The sequence below is a fragment of the Aulostomus chinensis genome, chromosome 22 (genome assembly GCF_037954235.1).
Source record: "Aulostomus chinensis isolate RoL2024-O1b breed Wild chromosome 22, RoL_Achi_v1.0, whole genome shotgun sequence".
NCBI lineage: Eukaryota > Metazoa > Chordata > Actinopteri > Syngnathiformes > Aulostomidae > Aulostomus > Aulostomus chinensis.
Window position 1 is genome coordinate 2608161 of NC_141341.1, and position 25842 is coordinate 2634002.

Genomic DNA, 25842 nt, shown 5'->3' on the forward strand with positions numbered 1-25842 from the left:
CTTCAAGACTCTGTTTCGAGGGTTAGCGGCAAAACTGAGCCACGGGATCGGGCCTTTGATTCAGACATTTAGCCGAGAATTCCCTCAGTAATCCCCCCGAAGCTGAGACGAGGGAGCTGGGTGACTCAGTTCCAGGTTTGAGGACTCGTTGCCGCGTCACTCAGTTGTTGGTCTGCAAACTAAAATTAAAGGGCGCATCCCGGTCAGACGGCGCTCACCGTCTGTTTCAGGTTTCCTTTTTCATATCCACTCAATTCCGTCTGATTCCTTAAGGTTACGTCTAAAGAAAAACTACAAAACCAAATAGCCAGGTAATCTGTTCAGATTAATTTTGAACTGGAATTTGGAGAGAGGTAAATCCTACCAGATTACCCTGCTGTGCGCCCCCTGCTGGAGGCGTTGTGCGCTGCCCTGGGGAAACCGTTGAAATGCTGAGGACGGATTGCAACAGTTGTGTTTCCTCTGTCTTTCCCACTCTTGTTCATCACAGATTATCAGAACTCTAGAAATTCCCCAAGGGCAACACCTCTAAAGTGAGATTTCTTCTTGCTCAAGACTTGGGTCTATTAGCTGTCCTGGCGAAAAGACACACCAAAGAACCCAGTATGACCACAGGCTGGTAAGTGGTGGAGCAGCTGGGGGTCCTGAGAGGAAGAGGAGGAGAGAGCTGGTCAATTTAATTCATCATTAATGACCCCCCCCCAGCCGGCGATCTTCTCTTTGTGAAACTAAATCAGCAAAGAAGGGAGTGTGTGTGTGTGTGTGTGTGTGTGTGTGTGTGTGTGTGTGTGTGTGTGTGTGTGTGTGTGTGTGTGTGTGTGATTGTGCTGCTGGTTATTCTGGCACAACTTTCACGTGTGAACAACAGATTCATTTTCTAGACTTAATTCGACAAAACAAAAGAGGAGGTGATGTCAGCATCCGAAAGGGGAAGGGGGGGGGGGGGGGGGAGGGGTTGGGTGGAGGGCAGGATTGCTCAATTTTCTTGCTCATCATTTTATTTATGATTTATTTGATTTCAGAGTCAACTCGACAAACAAAGACATCACAATCTTTTTCAGAGGAGGGTTTAGTGTGTGTTGGGGGGGGCAGCGTGGGCGTCGATGCTGAATGGCGACGATGGCTGATGACTCAGGTGATGTGTCATACTCTATGCTATAAAGGGGAACTTTTACATTTGTCCTCAAACACATTGACTGTATACACACACTCACACGCGCACACACGCACGTACACACACACACACACACACTGGACTGTGGATGTTAGTTTACTACGGCGGCAGCACAAAGATGAAATGTAAGTTTGTTTAAAAAACTTTTAAAGATTATCTTGTTTGTGTGTGTGTGTGTGTGTGTGTGTGTGTGTGTGTGTGTGTGTTTAGCTCTTACTTTTTTGTGAGTAAGTGAGTAAATCCGTGAATGAATGAGTGAATGAATGAGTAAGTGTTGTGGTTGAGCCGCACTGTTGAACTTTACCGTCTCTCGCTCTTACACTTGATGGCCACAAACAACACATCAGCGTTCGACCAGCTGGAGCTCTGATTGGCTGTGGGTTTTGATGGTGGTAATTAATAATTTCTTATCTTGTCACTTGGTTAATGACTTACACACACTCACACACACACACACACACACACACACACACACACACACACACACACATGTCTACTTGCAGGTAAATCCTAGCGCTGGGCTGAAATGCGACTCTATAGGAATCGTACCTCAATAACAGCGTTTGTTGTGTGCCTTTTTTTGTTCTAACCTTGTGTGCAGTCGACCAGTCGCTCTAGAATCGGCGTTGCTGGAGTCTCTGTATGCTCGACGTTGCTACAACATGTTTAGAGCAACTTGGAAGCTCCCAAAAACCCCTCCATACGTATTTGTGTCATTGTGGTAAATGTAACGCACACTTGCATTGTGAAGTCGGCCTGAGCCGGTGTGCGTTCAGGATTCTGAGGGGAGTTATTTTCTTCTGCCACCTGTCACCGACATGTGGGCCACCTAGAAGACCTTTGAGACAACCCTGATTTTATTATTATTTTTTAAATGGTGTGATACAGAAAGAGAAAATAAAAGTGCGTGTGTGTGTGTGTGTGTGTGTGTGTGTGTGTGTGTGTGTGTGTGTGTGTGTGTGTGTGTGTGTGTGAGGGACAATTGCCGCACCAACAGCAAGTTTTTGGTGAATGTACGCACAGTTTAATGAATTATGCACCTGTGGATGTGCAGGTAAAACGCTGACAGACTCCCCGTTGCGAGAAGCTGAAGAGGTTCCTCTCAGTTTCTCTTTTTTTATGTCACCAATGCACCGGAACAAGCAGCAGGGCAGCGGCCATGTTTCAGTACGGTTACGCCTTGTGCTCTTTCTGAATGATGCTGGAGAACATGCAGAGTCATGTGACCTGATTAAACCTGTTCCCCAATCGCAGAAAAACACCGCTAGCAGCTTTTTTGACAGAGGAGGAAATGGGGGCTTTGAGTCGGACGTGTGGCGTTGATTCATTTTGTTCTGACTCTGATGCGCGGTTACATTTCTCCTCCCGCCGTTGCTGTGAGTTCTCGCCACTTTGGGGCTGCGGAAGGTAAAACTAGTGACGTCTGTCCCACGCCAGTCAACTCATAAATCACAGTTGATGATGATGATGATGATGATGATGATATTACATGGCACTATTCAGTGAGTAGGTACAAGTGTGTGTGTGTGTGTGTGTGTGTGTGTGTGTATTTGAGACCGGTGTAACACATGAAGTCTGGCAGGCAGACAATGATGTCATCATTCCACATCATCAGCTCTCTTACTGTAATGTAGTTTGCACAGTCATCCTGAGAGCTAGAATATGTGGAGGTCACCAGGTCACTGACACCGCGCCGGTGTCCCTGGTGGTCAACCTTGGTACTGTAGCTGCAAGTGGAAACGACAAAAACTGCTGACGCCATCAAGTTAGCGGTCAAATGTTGTTTGTTTCTGTGGTTGTGAACACTGATTGACTTGATTGGCCACGTTCCATTTCGAGGTGTCAGGTTCTGTGGATTAGAGGAAAAAGCAGACAGATTAAGGATTAATTCCAGTTACCAAGAGCTGAGCGGTCCCTCCCTGGAGTGATGTCATGCTATCTGTGTCGAGCTTGTTAATGATACATGAGGAAAGAGGAGATGTGAGAGTGAAGGCTCCGAGCTGCTCTGGAAACAGAGAGGCTTGTTATTGTGCTGCACCTCCGTACGGCGGACATCAACTCAGGATTCATCTGTGTTGCTTTGAGTGTATCTCCGTTTCTATATCCCAACACCAGTCTTGTTTTTATATATAAATTCATGTATTTTTTCCTGAAGTTACTGTCCCGTCGCTCCTGTCCCACACATTCGTAGGAGTCAGACAAGCCTCCAGACAAACCACACACATTCCTCAAGGAGTTCCCCGGTGGAAGCAGATGATGAGAAACATGTGGGAAATATCATTCCATAACAAAATGCACCATCTTTCCATCTCCTCCTGACAGTGGTGGTGGTGGTGGTGGTGTGTGTGTGTGTGTGTGTGTGTGTGTGTGTGTGTGTGTGTGTGGTGTGTGGGGGGGTATAATGTAATCTTCATTTCTTGATACCTCAAAATGTAGACGGGAAGAACGCGAGAATCAGAATCAAGGCAGGAATTTGTCCCAGTCAGGATTTTGACACGAGCAGCAACTTGTCAGTGTGTTCAGATATGTTCAGTACGCGTGTGGCTCAGCCAGTGATGATGTCACAGATGTGCCGACGTCTACTCAGATTTTACACACGGCTAGAATTAACGGGACAGGGAGCGAAATCACTTTGACGCAGCGTTGATGATGACCTTATTGATCCGTTCTGCTGTCAGGGGCCTCCACAGACGTCTTTTCTCACCGTGAGTCAGACTTTGACTCACCGCCAGTACCTGACAGCGTCTCGCCGGTCTGACAGCACTGACAAAGCAGACAGCTGAGTTCAGGTGAGGTGGTGTCAGTTAGCGTCCATCTGCACCAGAGGTTTCTCTCTTTTCTGCTCCTTCTCAGGCTTGAAATGGCCATAAACAGATGTTGCCACTCAGATATGGACACAGAGGCGTTGTGATGCTGCTGGAAAATTACCGTCGAGAACATCACGGTGCCGGAGCGGCAACCAGCGGCAGCGGCTCTCGTGTACACTCACCTACTTGGCAGCGCAAAGAGCTGCAGCAGCATTACAGCTCACAGGAAAAGTGCCTAAGAGGCAGAAGAGAGAATCGGCCCTCTTTGATCAGCCGAGCAGGTTGTTTCGTCAGCACCGGTCGGCTTCGTCACGCACGCAGCATCAACACACACTTGCTCTGCTTCCGCTCTAATTCGTGCCCAGTTTCTGCTGAGTCAGGCGCTGCACAAAAACACTGGAGTTTCCTGTGCTTGATCCAGTGAACGCAGCAGCTGGACCTCTAACCCACAACGACAGGAAGTGACAAGGATTCGTGCAGAAAAAAACAAAACAAAACATCTTGCAACTATTTACTCTTAATTTTTGATGGCAGTCTTCCAGCGAGAGAGCGAGTTTAATGCGTTCCTGATCACCGTTCTCCCACTGGAGGGATTCTCACGTGAGCAAACGTACAAAACAACTGATGTCAATTTACACTTCAAAAAGGAAACAATCTGGATCACTTTGAATGGACTTCCTGTTTATCTGTAGTTATCTTGGCCTATTTTATAGCAGTGAGTATTTAATCTATCGTTATCTGAGTTGCTTCCCTGTCTCTCTCTTTTAATACAGTAAAATATTTGAAGTGTTGAATTTAAAGCGTAATTTACAAAACACCTAAAAGCAGATCGAACCAAAAGAGGAGCATTACAAAAGAACATCTACACTCAATAATAGAACCACTACCACTTCATGGCTCATTGCATTCACTGTGTTTCCCGTGTGGTTGGGATTTTCCTCTTGACCTTTGACCTCAATGAAAGCCATAAAGCCCTGGTGGTAGTGAAAGTGTCAGACACTCGTGAGAAAGTGGAGGTTTTCTCTCTGCAGCCTCAGGCGGCGGCGGCGGCGGCGGCGGCCCAATGATGTCACCACAGAGAGATTAATCTGAGTCAGAGCGCTGCGCCAGCTCCTTTTTCCACCAGGAGGCCCAGTTCAGGCTGGAAAAACCCACAGCATACCTCTCATTCCTGATGCCTGACCCAACACCGACACACTCCTCACAACTCACAGCAGAGAGTGATGGAGGAGTGGAGCCAGGAACCAAGCAGGTTTGGAGCTGGTCACTGGCGAAGGGAGATGCTAAGCTCTACAAACGCCGTTATTTTATTAAGGTTGTTCACCAAATACAGCAGAGGGGCGGAGCCTGGGCCAAGGACGACACCATTACACTTGAGGACAGATGAGTGGGAGCAGGGTTTTTAGATGGGATTTCACGCTGGGATGTTTCCCTTCTGGTGGGTCCAGCAGATCAAATGTGGTCAGAAACACATCAAGAACTTAAGGGTTCTGGAGGTCAGGTTCATACCCAGAATAACTCAGGACCGGCTCAGCTGCGAGGGCTCTGCAGGGGTTCAAAGGTTAAAAACCTGGTGATGTCATCAGTGTTACAATGGGGAGGCGGCCATGTTGGATGTTTAGTTATAGAACCGGAAACCGTAGTAAATGGACTCCACGTGAACTTCATGTCTGAAACGGGTCCCCCAAGTCGTAGCGCCACCTACAGCAAGTAAGAGTAACGTACTTGTGAAAATGGGAGGTGGGAGGTGGGAGGTTAGGGTTGTGAATTCCCCGCCGTGGGATCAGTGGATGTGTTCTGTTACACACGATCCTGTCTCACCACAGTGAAAAGTTGGTGAGAGCAGCAGTGAGAGCTCAGCACAGGCTGACGCATGAAGGAACCTCAAAAGCCAAGAGCGCTCCAGTCCTCACCTTTGTATCCTCTCCTTCCATTGCAGTGCTCAGTGACTCCACCCCTTTCCTGCTCTACCTGCTGCTATTGGCAGAGCTGTTTGTCCTTTCGTCGTCCCGACCCGCCCACGCGCTCTGTCACAGGTTCCGGTCCATGAGGTCTGATGCGAACATGCTGATGAACATCTCTAAGAACCTCCATCATCTGGTGAGTTCCGAGGACTGTCCGACCCAGGGTCCGACCCAGGGTCCGACCCAGGGTCCGACCCAGGGTCCGACCATGGGTCCGACCCAGGGTCCGACCTCCTGCCTGTTGTTCTCTCTCATTTATCCATCGTCCCAAAACCTAAAGCTCCCATCGGCTGTTTGTCCTCTAACGCTGATCCTGACACGTTCAGAGAATGATTCCTCATCAGCTTCCCATCGACGAATAGATTTGTAGTAAAAAAAGGTGTTTTTTTGTCATAGTCAACATGAATATTGAACAAACAGTTTTATATGAATTCAAAATCATCAATTTAAGTGTAAGTAGCATTTTAAATAATTGAAATAATTGTTGATTTACACCACTCCAGACAATTAGCTGATGAAGAAATGATCACCAGTAGATTTAGTTTCTTTTACTCAGGAGTTTTGCTGTTAAACTCTCTCGTTCTTCTTCCTGCAGACGGACGACAAACTCATAGAAATGATTTCCGAGGAGAAGAGACTCCAGGACCTTCCCACCATCCATCACAGCGCTGGGAGTTTCAACACGTTGAAGGTCAGAGTTTCAGGAATAAATACTTGTTTTTGTTTGTTTCTTCAATCTCTGTCTGGTCCAGTTTCACATATCTTTTTTTTTTTGGTCTGTTTTTCTGTTTATGTTCCCAACAGGTGAACGAGACTCTCTCCCAGATGCTTCTGTACGCCGAGTCCTTTAAGCTGCATGTTGATTGGCTGAAGACAGCCAAAGAGAACGTCAGTTTGCCCACACAGACAGCAGAGGGCGCCAGTGCTCTCCTCCAGCATCTGTCGGGCCTCATCAACGCCTCCCTTCACCAGGTGACATCCATCACTCCGCCGGCACTTTCCCCAAAAGCCCAAAATAGAAATTAATCAGACAAGAAAGAGCAGATCAGGGGTACAAAGTGGGAGTCGTGAACGCAAAAATAATTTCACAGTGGATTTATGACTGCCATGTTACAAACACAGCAAGCTGGTTTACACGAAGATGTACATATTTGCCTTCCTTTAAGGTGTAGTTCGTTCTGGTCGTTAGGACTGAGTATCATCTGCGTGCATCTTGGATCAAAAATAAGACACCGTTTCAATCCCAGAAAAATCCCCTCCAGGTGTTGAATGTTGTTCTCTCTCGTTGTCCGCAGGTCAGTCGGGACGTCCCTCAGGCGCCATCCCCCTCCCTTCCCGTCGCATCCACGGCCTTTGATGTTCTCCAGTTTTCCGTCGAGATCTCGGAACACTTGAAAGTTTTCTGCAGCTGGACAAAACGAGTGCTCCTGTCTCTCCAGAAATTATCCAACTGCCCCAAACACTGAGGGCCCAGGCGCCCCTTCGGCTGCCCACCCTGACCACTCCGAGCTTCGACTTGGAATTTTAGATACAGATTGTGAACAATGTGGCATCAGCTAGCTAGCGTCATATGAGTGAAACAGGTCTGGGTGCGGTGGGCGTGTTTAGACTGCAGGCCTCACATTAGCACGCCACGGACGTTAAAAAGAATGTATTTGATACTTGACGTGTAGTCTTAAACCCTCCCCCTCTCAGGAGGGTTTACACTCACAGTGCCTGCCGGTGCTGACGCACAGGCGCCACGACAGCAATGAACGATTCATATTTTTGTACTGTTGTTTTTGTTGATCTATTTAGGATGCTATTTATGAGCTTTTTATATGGTGTTTAGTTGGAGATGCAGGCATCTCAGTTTGTTTCCTATGTTTCTTATGTAATATTTAATAATATGAATAATAACTATTGTCATACCCCAGTGACTTTAATATTTATGCTTTTGTACCTTTTGTTTTTGTAAGTTTGTTTAATAAAAATTTCACACTGAATCAAATGTATGACATTTGACACACGAAGATCTTGTTGAGTTGTTGAGACTGAGGTCACTTCAGGCTGAAATCTCCACAGCTGATGGAGGATTGATCATAAAGACGCTTCTCAACACCGCTGCCCCCTATTGGTCTTTATTAGTAACTTCACACGAACGACATCTTGTGTCTTTAAATGAAGTCACAGCGCTTTTTTTTTTTAAATTTTCCTTTGCTAACGGTTTGCAGAAGACTGTGAATCTATGGTACATCAGATCAGCACTGCAGAAGCTGTCAACTTAATAACGCCTTGTTTCAAAAGCTTTCTTGGCATTTGACCAAGCAACTGTCAATCAGTTTAATCACTGAACTGGAAAAATATGACATACTTTTTTTTATTGCATCCATCCCTCCATGGGGGGGGGGAAATGGGGAAAATGCATGATTTTTGTCCTTGTGACACACATTCGAAACTAGTAAAAATTTGTAAAGCTACCATTTTAGTAAATGACAGTTCTTCATGATGGGTCGGAGTGGGAGGATCTGTACTCCGGAGATTATGATGCACATTTCAATTGAAAACAAAAATGAAAATCATGCACAGTGAGGAATATTGTTTTGTTTTGTTTTTTTCAAATTTGTCGCCATATAAATATTTATAACCAGTGGGGATGTGTCCACATTTGACCCCATGATTCAGTTGAAGCATCATCTACTCCTGATAACCACCAGCAAACAACTCCACTGGAGGATGGGACTCAGTGCCAGCACCTTTTGCTGAATATGACACTGCACACACGATGACTGCTGATACTAACAGCAGAGTTTCCGCTGTGGAAACTCAATGTCGGTGACGAGGAGTCGACTGTTCTTAATGTGGACTCACCTGATGAGTCACTAGAAAGTGAGGGTGAATACCTGGACAGGCTTGCCTTCATCAACTCTTTTATTTCTGAGAATCACACCACCAGTGTCCATGTTGCGGGTGACTTGACGCATCAGACAAAAGGTCCTCATTTGCCGAACTTTGATTACAATTTTGAGACGATAATAATTTCTTTTTATCCTCTCCAAAGTTACTCCCGGCAGGCAGCTTCACTTCTGCTAGCGAGGCCTGGCACACAACGTCATGGCTTGACCACTGTACTCGTACTGCTGATGCCCGTGACATCACAACATCTATTTTGACAGTCTTCCCACGCTACCTCAGGAGGTGAAAGGTACTCGCAAAATTAAACTAGACTGGTCTGAACTTACAAATGAGAATATTATGGAAGACCTGATACCCTGTTGAATAAAGTGTATTTGCCTGTTGATGTTATTTTATGCTCTGATGTGTTGAACGCTCTCACCGTGAGGATATTTGTGCGTTGCATGACCATATTGTGGGACGTATGAGGCTGGCATACCACGCTACACCTTTGCTGATACAAAACCAAGGGTAAAGCCAGGATGGAGCAAGTGTGTGGCTCATCATCATGCTGAAGCTAAGGATGCCTTTAGGGCCTGGGGTCCATGCAGGAGGGCCCAGAGAAGGGCCTGCTCTTGATTATAAAAGTCCACTCACTCCAGTTATAAATATGCAATTCGTGATGTTAATAAGCATGCACAACGAATCAGAGCGGATTCTGTGGCAGAAAAGCTCCTTGTGAATGATGTGACTGGTTTCTGGGAGGAGGTGAGAGCTTTGGACACTGACACCTCATTCTTCTCCAGCTCCGTGGAGGGGGTTTCTGGTTGTGGTGACACAGCTGCAATGTGGAGGAATCGTGACGCTGCTTGATTTCATTGCGCGAAGAGTGACCCCGACATCGTCGGTGAGATTGTCAATTCTGACACTGTGCAAATTACTGCTAAGGAACTTTTTCAAGCCATCTCAGAGTTGGCTGATCATACGGCATGTGGTCCAGATCAAATTAGCAAGCCCGAGGGTAGCGGTACTTCTTGCTCTTTGTTTTACAAGTTTCATGTGTCATGGTATTTTACTGGACTCCATGTTGTCCCTTACCTTGGCGCCCATCATCAAGGACGAAGTGGGCAGGGTGGGGAGTATGGATAATTATCGGCCGATTGCTCGAGCCAGTGTGCTGTCGAAGGTTTAGGAGAAAATGTTACTTGACAGATTGTCTGTATATTTATGCACTTCTGACAACCAGTTTGGTTTTCAGGCTCAACATAGGACTGATTTATGTGTACATGCACTCAAGGAGATGGTGGAAAACTGCAGAAGACAGAACTCCACTGTATTCATTGGTTTCATAGATGCATCGAAGGCATTTGACCGCAGAAATCATTCGACATTGTTTTCAAAATTACATCAGAGAGGAGTCCCTGACATTTCCGTCAGGATTCTATCTTTCTGGTACTCTAAACAGAGCATGCAGATCAAATGGGGAAATGCTGTAGGGGTCACTCTAGAAGTAATGGTGTTCGACAGGGGGGGCTTTTCTCCCCGGACCTCTTCAATGTCGACATGAATGATCTCTCAGACCAGTTCAGAAGCTGTAAAACAGGCTGGATGGCTGGTAATGAGCTTCTTCATCATTTCATGTGTGCCGATGACCTGGCAATTGTCTCACCGAGCAGTGCTGGGTTTCAAGAGCTTCTTAACACGTGTTCTGTTCATGGTGTGAAATTTGCTGTGAATTATAGTGCGAAGAAGAGTTCTGTTAGGACCACGAGAGTAAAAGGGGGATAAGGACCTCACTTTTCCACCCTTTTACCTGTCAGGACAGGCGCTTCCATCTCGCTCCAAAGCGAAATATCCAGGACGCATCGTCACTGACGACATGACGGATGATGAGGGTATGAACAGACAGCGTCGCATTTTACACATGCAGGCTAATTTGTTGACCAGAAGGTTTCCCTGGTGTTCAGAGAGGGTGAGGGTGTGTCTTTTTAGGGTTTACTGTACCCCTGCTTACACTGCGCCTTTATGGATTCATTTTAAGAAGGCCAGTATCCGCAAATTACAGGTTGCGTAGAACGATTGTCTGCGTATTCTGCTGGGAAACCGAGATGGCGCAGTGCAAGGGAACTTTCTAGTAAAGCACAAGTCATCACTTTTCATGCTCCTTCGTGACGATCGATGTTCAAATTGATACGTCGCCTGAACAGCTCTTGTGATGCCGTCATAATGATGTTGACCAACCCAGTCGTCAGTGCGGTGAGATACCAGTCCACGATGTGGAAACACTGGTTTGACTGTCTTTTTTTCATATTGTCCTATGTTTGCATTGTTGCATCATTTGTTTGTCTTATCTAATAGACCTGAGTCTGAATTAAAAGATTGATTGATTGATGACTGTCCTCTCCAGAATGCTTGAGGTGAGCCTTTCTGCCTCCAGTTCAATCAGACCTTCATCCGATTCATTTAATCCACCCTCTGTTGCCAAATCCCAGTCTGGGCTAAGGGGCACCTGCCCTGGCGATGTGGATGGACAACCAGCTGATTGACTGAATTCAGCAATCTTGGTCAAGTGCTGCACTATAAAGGGAAACATTTCTGAGGGTTCTGCAAGTAATACTGTTCTGGTAATACACTCCATAAGGCTACTTAATCCACATGGAACCAAATCCCTGGAATTCCTCTCCATGGTCTATTTGTTGTGATTTGGTTCTTCAAATAAAACACAAATAAAAGCACAAATAAAAGCACAAATCAAACTGACTTGTACTAAATTGATTGCCCCTTGTTTTACATAAACTCCTTTCAGTTTCAGATTCAGAACACACTTCATTTATCTCTGTGTGGGGCAGTTATATGACACCATTGGTTTGGATGGGTCATTGATCTCACTGATCACTGCCACTCAACATCCTGACTTTGATCTCATTCTGACAGGACGGTGACTAAATTCTGACCCTGTGGCAAAGCCATCCAATCACAGCAGAATGGAATACACCTGCACTCTGTTACCGTGGCTCTTGGGGTCTGAAGATCAAAGCCACTCACTGTGTCGTCCTCTCTGGATGCACACCAACCAAATGGAACAGTGGGCATTGTGCAGAGGCAGTCACATGCGCTGTTTCACGCAGTCTCAAAAGGCTGAAGTTTACCTCAAAATGTCAAGTTTCTTCTCAAAAGTTCATCTTTATTCTGGAAATGGGAGAAAAAACATTGCAATAGCTAGACTTTATTCTGAGCAGTTCCACTTTTTCCAGGAAGGGAAGGATGCAACAGAAAACTTGCCTGCGACTGCATTCTGAACATTTAGGCTTTTATTCCTCAACATTTTGACCATTTTTCTCAAGCGTGAAATGAAAAACAAACCTTTCGCCTGTCATTTTTTCTTATCTCTGGCCCCAACACTCCCCTCGTAGAAGAGAGACATTCAGACACTCAGCGATGGCACAATGGAGGCAAACCACCAGCTTGGTGTGTCTGAGACTTAAAAACCTGAACGGTTTCTCCACAGTGTGTTCTTAGGTGTGTCTTTCAGCGTGAGTTCTCATGTGTGACCTCATATTTCCAATTAAAGAGAACCGTTTACCACAAACTGAGCAAGTGTAAGGTTTTTCCCCGGTGTGTGTTCTCATGTGCCTTGTCAGGGTTCCCTTATCTGAGAATCTGTGACCACAAACTGAGCAAACGTAAGGTTTCTCCCCAGTGTGCGTTCTCATGTGTCTCCTCATATTTCCCACATGTGAGAACCTTTGCCCACAAACTGAACAGATAAATGGTTTCTCCTTCGTGTGTGTTCTCATGTGTTCCATCATATTGTGCTTTTTTGCGCGCCTTTCCCCACACACTGCACAACTGAAAAGTTTCTCCCCCGTGTGTATTCTCATGTGTATCTTCATATTTTTCATTAATGTGAATCTTTGACCACAATCTGGGCAGGAATAAGGCTGCACTCTGTTGTGGATTTCCTTGGGCTTATTCAGACACATTTTGGCGGAGCAGATAGCAGATTTTTTACCACTGTGATATCTTTTATCACTCGCAAAGACGTCTGTACTTCCCATAGACTTTAAACCCGACTGAGTCTGGCTGGGTTTGATCCAGTCATCAAAACTGTCATCGGTCTCAGGTTCAGAAGAGTCTGACATCTCACCCTCAGTATCAGGCTGTAAAAGTGAGTCTGGGTCCAGGTTGCTGGCTGGTTCTGGTCCTCCACAGTGGTCTCCATCAGCTTCTGTCTTCAGGTGGTGGGTGGAGCTGCTGCTTAGAGGCTCCACCTCTCTGCTCTCCTCAGCTGGACTCTGATGAAGCTGAGAGGACTGAGGTTTCTCTTCATCATCTTCACTCTTCACAGGGACAGGAGGGAATGGCAACTTGCTGATATCAGCCTCCTCCAGCCCTTGAAGCTGCTCTCCCTCCTGACTGGTCCAGAGTTCCTCCTGCTCCTCTTTAATGAGGGGGGGCTCTGGCTGCTCCTGCTCCACCCTGGAGCTCCACTCCTGCTGCTCAGGGGGAACCTCTTCTTGACTCCCCAGCAGCTGCTGCACATCTGCAGGAATCACTGGAACACAGAGGAACACAGGATGGGAAGATGTTGCAGGACAGACATTTTTTTCAGCTGACAATGATGTCGATGTGCATTTCTGTGTGTTCTTGAAAACCAATAACTGATCAGTTGGCCAACACTCCTCCACCTCTATGAAAAAAAGAAATGTCAAGAATGGAAATGACTCGTCGTTGACTTTATTTGGAGACCGTCTGTATCGCTGTGATTTCTTCTGCTGTTCATCGGTGTCTGTAGTTCCGTTCCCTCATGTTCTGTGGCTTCAGAACTCAGAACGTGGTCCAGCTACAGATGTTGGAAATGCAGCTGCAGCGCAAAACGCGTCACTCATAGTTTCAGATGTCTAACATTCAATAATCAAGCTGGGTAACAAGAAGATTCCTCTTAAAGAGGTGAGAGGCGCCAAGCCAAGAATGCCTCGTCCCGTGAGGCTTTGCTAGTTGTACCTCGCAACAGGATCATGGGAGTTGTAGTCAATAACCACGAACAGAGTAATGATTGCCTGATGGACTTTCGATCCTGATGTTTGGCTGCTTTAGAGTCCCGCGTTTCCGTTTGGCGCACATTCACACAGATCGTGGAGAAAAGTTTTGGAGCTGAGAGAAAGTTGGATGCTAGCTAGCCCTGCTAGCTAGCATTAGCATGTTCTCCCCAGTGTGCGGGACCGACCTGCTCTGTGCAGCCTGACTTCGGGCTTCAGCACGGCATCCAGCAGCCTCCTCTGGCGGCAGATCTCCCGCTCTGACCGCTCAACTCTGTCTTCGTACTCCGCCACGGTTTCCTCCAGCAGGGCGACGATCTGCTCCGCAGCCGCCGTTAGCCGCTCGGTGAGCAGCGCTCTCAGCACCGGGACTTCAGCCGCTTCTTCTCCTTTTTGCAGCTGCAGCAGGAAGTCTTCAGCTGCGGCGAGGATCCGCTCATGGACCGACACCCGCAGCAGCTGCACGGCACACATGGTGACGCTCCTCTACACTTTCAGCCCTGCAGAGAACTGAAGGAGCCAGGAGGGAGGCGGAGGCGGAGGAGGAGGCGAACACACACACACACACACACACACACACACACACACACACACACACACACACACACACACACACACCACGAAGTCCGTGGCGACCACAGGAAGCGGAGAGAAGCAGCGACCTCCGCTGGACGGGAGGAGAACGTCCATCCCGGCTCAGCAGCAGCAGCAGCAGGTGCTCTCGCCAGCAGCTGAATATCATAATCTATCAGTAAATAATGAATATCAATGCGAACATGTCGTCAGTAACCTCGTTTTTTTGCGTCACTACCACATAAACTAAGGACGTCTTGTTGACTCTCTCATGAGAATAAACTCTGTCTCGCTTCACAGCACAGACAAGAACATTCATATCAGGCTGAACGGAAATTAAAATCATACCAAAGAGAACACGGAGAAGAGAGTCAGACTAGAACTCAAACCATACTGTGGTGGATCCAATCACAATAAGAACGTTAAAAGGAGTAAAATACTTTCAACAGGCTGAAGGAACAAAAGTGCAGCAGAGGGCAAACGCAAAGCCGACTTTTGTGCTGAAACTCTCCAGCGAGCTCCCCGGACACCTACGGGTATCGCGTTCCATAGTTTTGGGGCCTAATTGACTGAAGCTGGGACCCAAAGCTTCTTCGTTTTGTAGGTGGGAACCTTGAGTTGGTGAACAGCTCCGAGGTGATGCAGAGGGCAGGTTTCTCATGGGCTCCCTTCTCTGCTTTGGATGAGAGGAATGAGCTGAATGTCTGTTCTAAACATCACCAGAGGCAAAAGCAGTGCAGCTCAAACTGGACCGATGTGTTCTCTAATGTCAGTGTTATTTGTTTTGTTTTTTTCTTACTTCGTGAATATTTTTTAACTGATGTTAACCTTTCTTCTCTGCACATGTTGCTCTATGTGAATTTCCCCAGCGTGGGATAAAGTGTTTGTCTTCTTTTTATTCCTGTCTGGTTCTGGTTTAAAAAAAAAATCAGCTGCAGAGTCTTGGATCAGCTGAAATATCGCAGTAGTTGTTGTTTTTAAGAACAGTGAAATAGTTCATGACAATAGAAGAACCTGAGCCGGGATGGTCGTTCCTCCCGTTCAGCAGGGGTCGCTGCTCTTCCACTGCTTCCTGTGGTCACCGCGGACCTCGGCGTGTGTGTGTGTTCGCCTCCGCCTCCCTCCTGGCTCCTTCAGTTCTCTGCAGGGCTGAAAGTGTAGAGGAGCGTCACCATGTGCGCCGTGCAGCTGCTGCGGGTGTCGGTCCATGAGCGGATCCTCGCCGCAGCTGAAGACTTCCTGCTGCAGCTGCAAAAAGGAGAAGAAGCGGCTGAAGTCCCGGTGCTGAGAGCGCTGCTCACCGAGCGGCTAACGGCGGCTGCGGAGCAGATCGTCGCCCTGCTGGAGGAAACCGTGGCGGAGTACGAAGACAGAGTTGAGCGGTCAGAGCGGGAGATCTGCCGCCAGAGGAGGCTGCTGGATGCCGTGCTGAAGACCGAAGTCAGGCTGCACAGAGCAGGTCGGTCCCGCACACCGGACCGGGGAGAACATGCTAATGCTAGCTAGCATGGGCTAGCAGGGCTAGCTAGCATCCAGCTTTCTCTCAGCTCCAACTCTTGACTCAGGTTTTTCTCTCCGTCATGCGTGTGAACGTCAGCGCGGGGCTGTCGAACAGACAAACATCTGGATGTGAGTTCATACAACAACTGTTTCTCGGCCGCAGATGAAAACAACTCCCGCGAGCCTGACGTCAGGCACCGCCGGCAAGGGCTCATGGGAGCTGTAGGTTTTTATCAAAATCACATCAGCTGAAGGCTCTGCCACATGTCCCAGCACCCTTGGACCGTTGAGATTTCTTAGTATGAAAAGGTCCGTCTGAGTGGACGGGTTCAGTAACGCTGTGGCCTCGGTTAGCGAGCAGCTGAGGCCTGACGTTCCTTTGGTCGCTTCATGAAATAAACAGATTTGTGTTTGTGCGTGGGTCGATAACACAGCCACAGAAGACAACAGTCAGGAGCAACATCTCTGCATGTTTCAACAGGCAACATTCTTGATTCAAAGTGACCCTGCGTAGGCTTGTGAGTGTCTCTGTGCAGTTTGAGTCCCCGCTTCCGATGGGTTTTGCCCAGTCGTGGTTGATTGAAGCTGTCAAGTAGGTTTCAACGCTGCCATCCACTGAACGTCCCTCACGTGCAGAACTACGGCGTCGAGGCAGAAAGCGTCACGGTTTACTGACCTCTCATCCACCGAGCCTGTTTCCAGCTGGCCGTGTTGTCATGTGGTGTTGATGTGGATGACATCACTCACTGTCCCACCTCATAGCTCTGCAGCTGAAAATGAGATTCTGACTCTAAAAAAAAATGACATCCGGGGCAACAGCCAGCGTGAAGGGAGCGTCCTAGAACCTGCCACTGGAACAAAAAGAACCTGAACCTCAATAATGTGAACCTGACACCCCCTTTTGGATGGACCTGATGAGTGATGATCACCTGGTGGCCTGCTCCTCCTGCCTTGCCCAAGAACTAGACACGATCCACCTCCTCCTAGTGCCACTGGCCCCTGTGGCTGAGAGACAGACCTTCAGTTGGCTAACATCTGGTTTTGTTCGGGATTGTTTACAAGGTACCGCGGGAGGCTGTCAGGTGTGTGCACACCTGATGTTTATTTCTATATCAAATGCAATCGAGCATCAGAGGAGACTTACAGGTGTACTGAAGCTCCTACACAAACGCCGTCATTGTCATTGTTATGCTAGCATTGCTACCAACATGCTAACACAAAAGCTGAGGGTCCACCACCGTCCGGCGGAGGAGCTGTGAGTCCGAAGAGAATCCAGACCGACTCGACTCCTGCCAGCACGACATTTATTCATATCTGAAACTGGATCTATGAGGTTACTTAATCAAGTAATAATTAATAATTGGTCGTGTTTGCTTTGAATTAATGATGACGACACACTCATTGTTTGTAGCTGTACTTAAAAATAAGTAACAGTTTCTGCAACAATTTCCCTCTTGTGTTCCTCTGTGTTCCAGTGATTCCTGCAGATGTACCGCAGCTGCTGGGGAGTCAAGAAGAGGTTCCCCCTGAGCAGCAGGAGTGGAGCTCCAGGGTGGAGCACGAGCAGCCGGAGCCCCCCCACATCAAAGAAGAGCAGGAGGAACTCTGGACCAGTCAGGAGGGAGAGCAGCTTCAAGGGCTGGAGGAGGCTGATATCAGCAAGTTGCCATTCCCTCCTGTCCCTGTGAAGAGTGAAGATGATGAAGAGAAACCTCAGTCCTCTCAGCTTCATCAGAGTCCAGCTGAGGAGAGCAGAGAGGTGGAGCCTCTAAGCAGCAGCTCCACCCTCCACCTGAAGACAGAAGCTGATGGAGACCACTGTGGAGGACCAGAACCAGCCAGCAACCTGGACCCAGACTCACTTTTACAGCCTGATACTGAGGGTGAGACATCAGTCTGTTTTATGATTGAAGACCCGAACAAAATAATCAGTGTCACAAAGGCAGGTTTTAACTCTATTCCTGAAGAAAACTCAAATACCTACTTTGGAGGTGGGAAATCACTCGGTTCCAAAGAAAATCTCAATGAACACAAGGAAATCCACACAGGAGAGGAACAGTCAGGTTGTTTACAACATGGTAACAGGCTCTTCCAGCAGGGAAATATGGAAAGCCACATGGGAACGCACACGGGAGAGAAACCATTTGTCTGTTTTGTTTGTGGCCAAAGATTCACAGAAAAAAGGATTATGAAGTCGCACATGAAAACACACACCGGGGAGAAACCTTTCATGTGCTCATGTTGTGGTAAAAGTTTCTCTGAAAATGGACAACTGACGAGACACATGAGAACACACACTGGGGAGAAACCTTTTTTTTGCTCATGTTGTGACAAAAGATTCTCACAAAATGGACAACTGACAAGACACATGCGAACGCACACTGGGGAAAAACCTTATATCTGCTCAGTCTGTGGTCAGAGATTCTCAGAAAAGGGATCGTTGACGAGACACATGAGAACACATACGGGGGAGAAACCTTATATCTGCTTAATTTGTGCTAAACAGTTCACACTAAAAACAAAGCTGACAATACACATGAGAACACACACTGGTGAGAAACCATTTATTTGCTTCGTTTGTGGGCAAAGATTCTCAGACAAGGGAAATATGAAGTCACACACGAGAACCCACACCGGGGAGAAACCATTTAGCTGCAGTATATGTGACCAAAGATTCACTCGGCGGTACCACATTAAAATACACAAATGTGCTGTGAGAACAGCAGCAGTAAATTGAGCTGCAGGGCTGTCAATAAATACTCAAGCTACTGAACTGCTTTTCCGTTTCTTCAACACAAATCAATTCTCATCAACTGAACACACACACACACACACACACACACACATTCCACCAACAACTGTAACTGCCACTTGTGATATCAGACAGTTGACCACATGCATGAGATGCTAATCATTTTGGTGAAATATTCCCGATTTGTCTTTCTTCATGAAAATAGGTATTTGACCTTGTTATGGTCTGTCAGTGAGGCCCAAGTGTGGCTGACTGTTTCCATCGGTACTACTATGTCTCCAACACAGACAGAAGGGGTTGAACACAGGATGTGGTGTGGTGTCAGGGGTTCTAGACTGGAGGGGTCGTTAGGGTCATTGGTGGTCAGGAGCCTGCGATGAACAACTGGCGTGACTGTGAAGGAACATTCCTGGAGGGGAGCGGATCAACAGCTTGGCGAACTGTTCCTTGGTGGACATCAGTTCCCAGATTCCTCTGTTCACACAGACACGTTCTGGACTCCACAGATGTTTAAGAAAATTATGTTGACCCCTAGATGAACGTTACACCGTTGATGCGTCACATTCATCTATTATTAGACTGTACCTGAGGGAGAACATCTCTGGAACCCTGCCACGAGTCTTCAGACGCGTAGAGTCCTGTAGTTGCTGCTGCTGTGCCTCCTCCCGTCAGGGGTCGCTGCTCTTCCTCTCCGCTTCCTGCGATCGCCGCAGACCTCGGTGTGTGTGTGTGTTCGCCTCCCTCCTGGCTCCTTCAGTTCTCTGCAGGGCTGAAAGTGTAGAGGAGCGTCACCATGTGCGCCGTGCAGCTGCTGCGGGTGTCGGTCCATGAGCGGATCCTCGCCGCCGCCGAAGACTTCCTGCTGCAGCTGGAAAAAGGAGAAGAAGCGGCTGAAGTCCCGGTGCTGAGAGCGCTGCTCACCGAGCGGCTAACGGCGGCTGCGGAGCAGATCGTCGCCCTGCTGGAGGAAACCGTGGCGGAGTACGAAGACAGAGTTGAGCGGTCAGAGCGGGAGATCTGCCGCCAGAGGAGGCTGCTGGATGCCGTGCTGGAGCCCGAAGTCAGGCTGCACAGAGCAGGTCGGTCCCGCACACCGGACCGGGGAGAACATGCTAATGCTAGCTAGCATGGGCTAGCAGGGCTAGCTAGCATCCAGCTTTCTCTCAGCTCCAACACTTGACTCAGGTTTTTCTCTCCGTCATGCGTGTGAACGTCAGCGCGGGGCTGTCGAACAGACAAACATCTGGATGTGAGTTCATACAACAACTGTTTCTCAGCCGCAGATGAAAACAACTCCCACGAGCCTGACGTCAGGCACCGCCGGCAAGGGCTCATGGGAGCTGTAGGTTTTTATCAAAATCACATCAGCTGAAGGCTCTGCCACATGTCCCAGCACCCTTGGACCGTTGAGATTTCTTAGTATGAAAAGGTCCGTCTGAGTGGACGGGTTCAGTAACGCTGTGGCCTCGGTTAGCGAGCAGCTGAGGCCTGAAGTTTCACGCATGAATGCACTGACAGTGAAAGGTTTGCCATCAGAGGTGCCAGCCTCGTCACCTGGAGCACTTAAGGGTTCGGTATTTTGCTGAAGGACATTTGCACACAGTCAACAAGGGGGGTTGGGATCGCACCAGCGACCCTTCACCGTCTGCTCATCTACTAGGTCAAATCACAGTTTACAATCGGACAAAATCGACTTTCAACAAACATGAGGCTGTGGACGGCGTGAACTCCCACCTACACAGTTTTGAGTTGTGTGAGACGATTGTGGGTTTGGAGTTGCTTTTCCAGTCATGTTCAACAACAGTTTCTCATCCTATGTTTCTCTGTGTTCCAGTGATTCCTGCAGATGTGCAGCAGCTGCTGGTGATTAAAGAAGAGGTTCCCCCTGAGCAGCAGGAGTGGAGCTCCAGGGTGGAGCAGAAGGAGCCAGAGCCCCCCCTCATTAAAGAGGAGCAGGAGGAACTCTGGACCAGTCAGGAGGGAGAGCAGCTTCAAGGGCTGGAGGAGGCTGATATCAGCAAGTTGCCATTCCCTCCTGTCCCTGTGAAGAGTGAAGATGATGAAGAGAAACCTCAGTCCTCTCAGCTTCATCAGAGTCCAGCTGAGGAGAGCAGAGAGGTGGAGCCTCGAAGCAGCAGCTCCACCCACCACCTGAAGACAGAAGCTGATGGAGACCACTGTGGAGGACCAGAACCAGCCAGCAACCTGGACCCAGACACACTTTTACAGCCTGATACTGACGATGACGAGACGTCAGACTCTCCTGAAACTGAGACTGATGACAGTTTTGATGACTGGATCAAACCCAGCCATACTCACTCAACGTCAAACTGTAATACTCATGAAAAATCAGTTTCCTGCTCCGAATTTGCAGAGACATTAAGCACGAAAGAAAATCTGAACATGCACAAGGAAGTTCACACAGGAGAAGAAAGGTTGAGTTGTTCGATTTGTGGCAAAATATTCTCACAAAGGGGAAAACTGACAAGACACATGAGAACTCACACCGGGGAGAAACCTTTCATCTGCTCAGTTTGTGGTAAAAGATTCTCAGAGAAGGGAAATATGACAAAACATATGAGAACACACACTGGGGAGAAACCCTTTGTTTGCTCAGTTTGTGGTAAACAGTTTATCGTAAAGGATAAACTGACAATACACATGAGAACCCACACTGGGGAGAAACCATTCATTTGCTCTTTTTGTGGTCAGAGATTCTCAGACCAGGGAAATATGACGAAACATATAAGAAGACACACCGGGGAGAAACCTTTTATCTGCTCTGTTTGTGGTAAACAATTCACAGTAAAAGAAAAACTGATAATACACATGAGGACACACACTGGGGAAAAACCCTTTGTCTGCTCATTTTGTGGTCAAAGATTCACAAACAAGGGATATATGAAAACACACATGAAAACACACACTGGGGAGAAGCCTTTTATGTGCTCACGTTGTGGTATAAGATTCTCAGAAAAGGGACAACTGACGAGACATATGAGAACACACACTGGAGAGAAACCTGTTATGTGCCCAAGTTGTGGTAAAAGTTTCTCAGAAAATGGACAACTGACGAGACACATGAGAACACACACTGGGGAAAAACCGTATGTGTGCTCAGGTTGTGGTGGGAGATTCTCACAAAGGGGACAATTGAAGAGACACATGAGAACCCACACAGGGGAGAAACCTTTTATTTGCTCTCGTTGTGGTAAAAGATTCTCAGAAAAGGGACAACTGACGAGACACACGAGGACACACACTGGGGAGAAACCTTTTTTGTGCTCCCATTGTGGTAAAAGTTTCTCACAAAAGGGAACACTGACAAAACACATGACAACACATACAGAGAGAAAAAAAATTACGTGATCAAATTCCTGCCTCAGATTTTGAAAATCGTCGTCAAACTTTTGCTTTGATCGCCTTCAAAGACACAAATGTGCAAATGAAAACAGCAGTTGTGAGTTGAGCTCCAGGGCTGCCAACAAATATTGAAACTTAGTTTGCTTTAATCAGCTGTTAAAAATGTCAGCCTTTAAATGACAGTTAGCCAAGGGTAATGTCCTCATCTCAGAATTGTAAAACTGTGTTAAGAATATTCAAATAGGTGAAAAATGCTACATGACATATAGAAATCTTTAATTTAACCCTGTGATTGGTGATCAGCAGATACTGGTGTTGGCCCCAAACATCCCGATCTGACAACCCAGAACTGAAACAGTTGAGAACAAAGTCTCATCAATTTAACACACATTTCAGCTCCAACTTTACAACAGACAATTTAAACATGCAAACATCTTTGATTTAACTGAGGACCGTCAGAAAGTAATAAGACACAGTTACTCATTCGTTGAAATGTGGATCTGAGGTACAACAGCTTTGTAAAATGACGATTCCTGATTTATCTTTTCACTTGAAACCAATGATGTGAGATCTTCTCAATACCACAATTGACTTAATGAGCTTTCTTACAAGTTGATTTATTACAATTATCTTCAGTCTTTTATCTCGTAGTGAAGCCAAAACACACACCGAACACTGAAGAGGTTTTCGTCATGTTGACACGTGATGAATGTTTTTGTGACTGAACTTCACAGCCAGCTAGCAGGTGTAGTTTCATAGCGGTGGCGTCATGAGTTCCCCACGTGTTAACATATATGACGTTAACTTAGGTAACGTATGTCTCTCTAGTTTGAAGTAACTTTCAATAAAAAAAGTGCTGAAAAATGTGAAACATTTTCTTCTCGTACATGAAACATTTTGTACAAAAAGAGGAAAAGTCTTCCTCCTGAATTCAATTTACCTCAATTACTACATTTGAAGTATAAAGTGGATCTGAAGAAGTTTTGTTCCTCTCCTTTTAAATGTTGACACTTGTATCGCTGTCTAAGTTTGGTGGACTTAAGATGATTTTAAGCATCACTCCTTTCTTCGTTTGAACTGAAAATCTTTGGCTGACACATTGAAACTCAAAGCCAAAACTGAATTTGGTTGTTTTGTTTTGGTTGGTTCGTTCAAAATGAGAGAGGAATACAAATTCTTAAATAGTTGGATTTGATGTTTTTTTCTTTCATTCCAGAGTTACTGAGGTTGGTTACTATCTGACAAGAATAGACTTGGCATGGTTAATAGTTCCAGAGTTCCACAACATTTCTACTTTAATTTGTAAAGTAACTCAAAGCATCTGAAGAATTCTTCCTCAGCGAGGTTCATCAGTCAGGTGTCCCGTTTTGACCCGAAGGAGTCACCAAGCTTTTTGTCATCACCAAATCATGTGACAGGCACAGAAGGAACGCAGTTCAAAAGCAAAACAAACAACAGCCTCTAAAAATGACCCCTAACCTGAGTCTGCACACCTCAAACTGTTTCAAAAACCACCAGACACTGTAAAGCAATGGTGACGGTAAACAGTTGTGAGGGAGATTATGCAACATTTTAATGAGCCACATTGGTAATAAAGTTGTTATTATTTAGATATTTATTCTGTTTTTTCATGTCAGACAATCACCCCGTTATGCCGGCATGTTAACCAACAGTCACGGAAGCCTTCCAAGCAGCTGAAACACTGAGCTGATTGGCGGATTACTGCCACCTACTGCTGTGGAGTGTTTATCAGATAGCGGCGTGCGATACTGCAAAATTTGATAGTTACATTTTTTGTCCATAAAATTTTGTTCATAAACCTTTTCTATCCATCCATTTTCTACTTCTTATCAGGTTGAGGGTGGTGGGGGTGGAGCCTATCCCAGCAGCCTTCCCCCTGGACAGGTCACCAGTCCATGGCAGGGCCAACACATAGAGACAGACAACCATTGGCTCTCCCAGCCACGCCTACGGTCAATTTAGAGTCTGGATTAACCTGGTCCCCTCTTGATGTCTTTGGACTGTGGAGGAAGCCAGAGTACCAGAGAGAACCCAGCAGGAACAGGGAGAACATGGAGACTCACACAGAAAGACCCCGTGCTGCAGCCGGGGCTCCACCCACAACCTTCTTGCTGGGGGGCCACGGTGAGGACCACTGCTCCACCAGGCCAGCCATCATCTTTACATTTCAGTAATGTCCAGATCATGAAACCAGAGACTCTAAATCAATACAATATATTACTACTAGACAGGAGAAATACCACAAAAAGTCTTGACACAGTTGTTTATGTTTTATATGAATATTTTAGTTGAATATTGATTTTCAGGTTTCTGCTTCAATGTCATGTGCATCGGTTGAATCTATTTAAAAAGAACACAATATTTGTAGTAGTAGTGTAGTGTTCATGTAGAGCGGTATGAATGAAGTGTTTGTGTGATTATATGTGTGTGTGTGTGTTATTGTGCTTGCTACATATTGACATGTTGGACAAGCAGATGTATTTAAACTTCAGAATGAGGACATTTTTGGAAAATGATAACATTTTAAAAGGCCCTCACATTTCCAAATGGCTGTTTACCATTAATGATTTTTTTTCATTGTCAACAATTACAGGAACTTCATGGGACTTAGGTGGTGAACCAAAAGCAATTCTCCTGTTTCCTCAGTGATTTATACTGGGGGGAAATGGGGAAAATGCATGATTTTTGTCCTTGTGACACACATTCGAATCTACTAAAAATTTGTAAAGCTACCATTTTAGTAAATGACAGTTCTTCATTATTGATCTGAGTGTGAGTATTTGTACTCCGGAGATTATGATGCACATTTAAATTGAAAACAAAAATGAAAATCATGCACAGTGAAGAATATTGGTGTTTTTTTTCAAATTTGTTTCAATAAAAATATTTATAACCAGTGGGGATGTATCCACATTTTACCCCATAATTTAGTTAATGCATAATCTATTCCTGATAACCACCAGCAAATACAAACTTTAAAAAATTACTTTGTTCATCCATATCATAATTATTCTTTGTGCAGAATAAGAAAACCAGTTCAACATACTTTATGTACAACAGGTCATCCTACAACAGGATTGAGTTTCAAATCACTGTTCTTCTAGATCTTCTCACACCCTCCCCGAACGCTACCCCTCTAACACAGTCAAAATTATTGGAATCATTTTCTGAAATATCTGGTAAAAAAGTTGCCCACAGATGAAAAGAACTTGCAGAGCTTTGATTTTTTCTTCAGAGTAATGAGGCGGATTTTCAAACGTGCAAAAACCACCTCATCAAATGACAGATCATTGGATGCTGTCATAGCCTGCAGGAGAAGCTCTGGTGTTTCAAATTCACGCAACAAGTCCTCAATGACAGCCTTGCATGTCTTTTCCATCCTCTTGAAAGACCAGCTTGGCTCCATTAGGACCAAGATGACCTCTGGGGGTACTTTGCTTAATAGACGCTGGATGATGCTGGAGACACTTTTGATCTCCAGAGACTTTCTGAACTTTTTAGGGAGATGGTTAACCAATTTAAAGATCAGATTCCGAATTAGGAGGCTGGTAAACTGTCTCTCCTTTGGGGAGGATGACCAGGAGCCAGCATCCAAGACAGAACCATCTTTTGGTGCACTGAATACAGCAGCGACCTCCTTTGCAGAGCAAGAAACTGCAGTGGCTTCAATTGGGGAACAAGATAACTTCCCCAACTCCACTGGAGAATGGGACTCAGTGCCAACACCTTTTGCTGAATATGACACTGCATTGTCCTCTAATGGTGAAGGGGACTC

The 25842-nt window shown here is 46.4% G+C and overlaps 3 protein-coding genes and 1 pseudogene across 6 annotated transcripts; 3 read left to right on the plus strand and 1 right to left on the minus strand.

Annotated features, from left to right (window-relative positions):
• Nucleotides 1–1148: 1148 nt before the first annotated feature.
• On the plus strand, nt 1149–8242 carry LOC147240322 (uncharacterized). Its single transcript, XM_086193553.1, has 5 exons — nt 1149–1299; nt 5921–6081; nt 6541–6636; nt 6750–6917; nt 7241–8242. The coding sequence occupies exons 1-5, from the start codon at nt 1263–1265 to the stop codon at nt 7409–7411; spliced, it is 633 nt and encodes a 210-aa protein (XP_086049679.1). The 5' UTR covers nt 1149–1262; the 3' UTR covers nt 7412–8242.
• Nucleotides 8243–11856: 3614 nt separating this feature from the next.
• Nucleotides 11857–14380, minus strand: LOC147240323 (uncharacterized). Its single transcript, XM_086193420.1, has 2 exons — nt 14047–14380; nt 11857–13374 (listed from the first exon to the last, which is right to left on the minus strand). Exons 1-2 carry the CDS (start codon nt 14330–14332, stop codon nt 12335–12337), a joined length of 1326 nt encoding a protein of 441 aa, XP_086049546.1. The 5' UTR covers nt 14333–14380; the 3' UTR covers nt 11857–12334.
• A 921-nt stretch (nt 14381–15301) lies between these two features.
• On the plus strand, nt 15302–18583 carry LOC147240324 (uncharacterized; annotated as a pseudogene). The gene is made up of 2 exons (XR_015111376.1): nt 15302–15890; nt 17407–18583. The product of XR_015111376.1 is annotated as an uncharacterized LOC147240324 (transcript).
• A 783-nt stretch (nt 18584–19366) lies between these two features.
• LOC147240325 (uncharacterized) lies at nt 19367–25797 on the plus strand. 3 transcript variants are annotated; one of them, XM_086193514.1, is made up of 3 exons: nt 19367–19762; nt 20518–21118; nt 23901–25797. In XM_086193514.1, exons 1-3 carry the CDS (start codon nt 19477–19479, stop codon nt 23980–23982), a joined length of 969 nt encoding a protein of 322 aa, XP_086049640.1. In that variant the 5' UTR covers nt 19367–19476; the 3' UTR covers nt 23983–25797. The 3 variants fall into 3 exon arrangements, with proteins under 3 accessions (XP_086049640.1, XP_086049639.1, XP_086049641.1); XM_086193513.1 differs by having other exon boundaries at nt 20518–21222; nt 23901–25795; XM_086193515.1 differs by lacking the exon at nt 23901–25797 and adding an exon at nt 23684–23885.
• Nucleotides 25798–25842: the final 45 nt, after the last annotated feature.

Coding starts and splice junctions, on each gene's coding strand:
- LOC147240323 (XM_086193420.1), bottom strand. CDS start 14,332: ATGTGTGCCGTGCAGCTGCTGCGGGTGTCGGTCCATGAGCGGATCCTC. Junction 13,375..14,046: donor AGTCAGGCTGCACAGAGCAG/GTCGGTCCCGCA, acceptor TCTGTGTTCCAG/TGATTCCTGCAGATGTGCAG.
- LOC147240325 (XM_086193513.1), top strand. CDS start 19,477: ATGTGCGCCGTGCAGCTGCTGCGGGTGTCGGTCCATGAGCGGATCCTC. Junction 19,763..20,517: donor AGTCAGGCTGCACAGAGCAG/GTCGGTCCCGCA, acceptor TCTGTGTTCCAG/TGATTCCTGCAGATGTGCAG.
- LOC147240322 (XM_086193553.1), top strand. CDS start 1,263: ATGTTAGTTTACTACGGCGGCAGCACAAAGATGAAAT. Junction 1,300..5,920: donor CGGCAGCACAAAGATGAAAT/GTAAGTTTGTTT, acceptor CTTCCATTGCAG/TGCTCAGTGACTCCACCCCT. Junction 6,637..6,749: donor GGAGTTTCAACACGTTGAAG/GTCAGAGTTTCA, acceptor TGTTCCCAACAG/GTGAACGAGACTCTCTCCCA.